The sequence below is a fragment of the Mangifera indica genome, chromosome 16, assembly GCF_011075055.1.
Source record: "Mangifera indica cultivar Alphonso chromosome 16, CATAS_Mindica_2.1, whole genome shotgun sequence".
Lineage (NCBI taxonomy): Eukaryota > Viridiplantae > Streptophyta > Magnoliopsida > Sapindales > Anacardiaceae > Mangifera > Mangifera indica.
The window spans coordinates 4,557,000-4,558,712 of NC_058152.1; the positions used below are offsets into that span (position 1 = coordinate 4,557,000).

Below are 1,713 nucleotides of genomic sequence, written 5' to 3' on the forward strand. Positions count from 1 at the left end.
AAATGATAGATGACAGCCAATAACCACGGTCCAATTTCCAACTTCTGTTTTCACACTTCCTGCACTAGGAAATATCTTCTAGTGTCTCTTTAGTAAAATTTGACTAATAAAAATGTGAAATCTTTTATTAGAAAATATTTATTTTTATATTTTATGTACTAAAAAATATCTTTCGATCTCTTTAATAAAATTTGACTAGTTAAAATGTGAAATCTTTTACTAAAGTTTTAAAAAAATTTTAGTTCAAATTATTAGAATTAAATTAAGATGAGACTATTGAATTATCCAATTCAACAATTATTAGGTCAATCATTGAACCGGGGTTTAACAAACCGATTTTTATCACCTCTTTCTCCATCCTTTAATTCCGAACAAAACAGGCAAGCAAATCAAAGATTTTCTACCTGCTTTCCACCCAACAAAACTGCCCCACTCCTTCCGTACTAGGCCCGGGCTTCAGGACATTAGCCTGTACCCTTACACGAACCTATAATCCACTCTCCATTCCTTTTATAAATTCCCCAATTCCCTTCTCCATCACCAACCTTACCATTCATTCACTTACTCTCAATCGTTTTTCCTTTGCTTATTTTGCTTTCTTCTGCTCATATTCTCTCTATTTCTATTTCTCTTTCTCTTCATACAACATATGAGAGAAGGAAGAGGGTGTTCATCAAGGAAGAGTTGTTGCAGGTTTGTTGTGTATAATGGAGAGTCCGAATTTTCCACCACCCCACGGAGGAGACCCCTCTCGCCCCGCTCTAGGATTCCCCCTTGGCACAGCTCTCCTTCTGATTGTAATCTTCAGCTTAAGTGGCATCTTCTCCTGCTGCTACCACTGGGACAAGCTTAGATCCCTCCGTCGATCTTTCTCCGACGACTTAAATCCTAATCCTGACATTGAAGGCTCACCCTCCAAATCTAACCCTGCAGACATGGTAATTTTCCCCTTCTCGTTTAAGTGCTTTTTCTTTATACATAATCTTTTGTTGAAAACAGCCTGGGAAGTTCAACTGATGAAGTAAGAGTATAAGACTAAGCTGTTTTGTGTATCCAGGATTTGAAGACAAACCAGAGCCAGAGTTTGCCAGTTCTAATGCCAGGAGATCAGATCCCAAAGTTTATAGCTTTACCATGTCCCTGTCAGCCTCCTCGAGCAGAAAATATTGTTGTGAAAGTGCAGAAGCCCCCCAAGTTGCCACGTTTTCCAGTACCTTTGTATTAGCATTAGTAAGATTGATCATTTGGTGTACATATAATTTCATTTAATGATAAATTAAGCTAGTTTTACCATCGTTTCCAACTTTCCCCCTTATGCAAGAGTTACAAGTTATTTTCTAAAGCATTACAGTTTGTATTCACCTTAAGTTTATCATTACAAGTAGGCAATCTCTCAGCGACAACTTAGTAAAAAAAAATGTTTCTACAATTATTTTTTTTAACGAGAAAACTTTATTTAAGCTAAATCACCTTTTTGAAATTGAACTAACTATAGAAAAATTGTTATTTAGGGAGGTCACTTCAATGGTACAATTAAATGGAAAAAGAAAAACCCGAGAGAATTTTCTCAAAAGAATCAGTGATATTTTATTTAATTGACGAAAAACTAATACATATAACCCCAATTCGCAATAATATTCTCATAATACTTCAACAGGAAATCTTGGGCGTAATAGGCAACTAAAATTAAGAATTCTAAATAAATTATAACAA

The 1,713-nt window shown here is 35.3% G+C and overlaps 1 protein-coding gene across 1 annotated transcript; it reads left to right on the forward strand.

Annotated features, from left to right (window-relative positions):
• The first annotated feature begins 415 nt into the window (after positions 1-415).
• On the forward strand, positions 416-1,303 carry LOC123198881 (uncharacterized protein At5g65660-like). Its single transcript, XM_044613678.1, has 2 exons — positions 416-938; positions 1,058-1,303. Exons 1-2 carry the CDS (start codon positions 708-710, stop codon positions 1,223-1,225), a joined length of 399 nt encoding a protein of 132 aa, XP_044469613.1. The 5' UTR covers positions 416-707; the 3' UTR covers positions 1,226-1,303.
• Positions 1,304-1,713: the final 410 nt, after the last annotated feature.

Excerpts from the sequence above, each read along its gene's own strand:
- LOC123198881 (XM_044613678.1), top strand. The coding sequence starts at position 708 with ATGGAGAGTCCGAATTTTCCACCACCCCACGGAGGAGACCCCTCTCGC. Across the intron at positions 939-1,057 it reads AATCTAACCCTGCAGACATG|GATTTGAAGACAAACCAGAG; the intron begins GTAATTTTCCCC and ends TTGTGTATCCAG.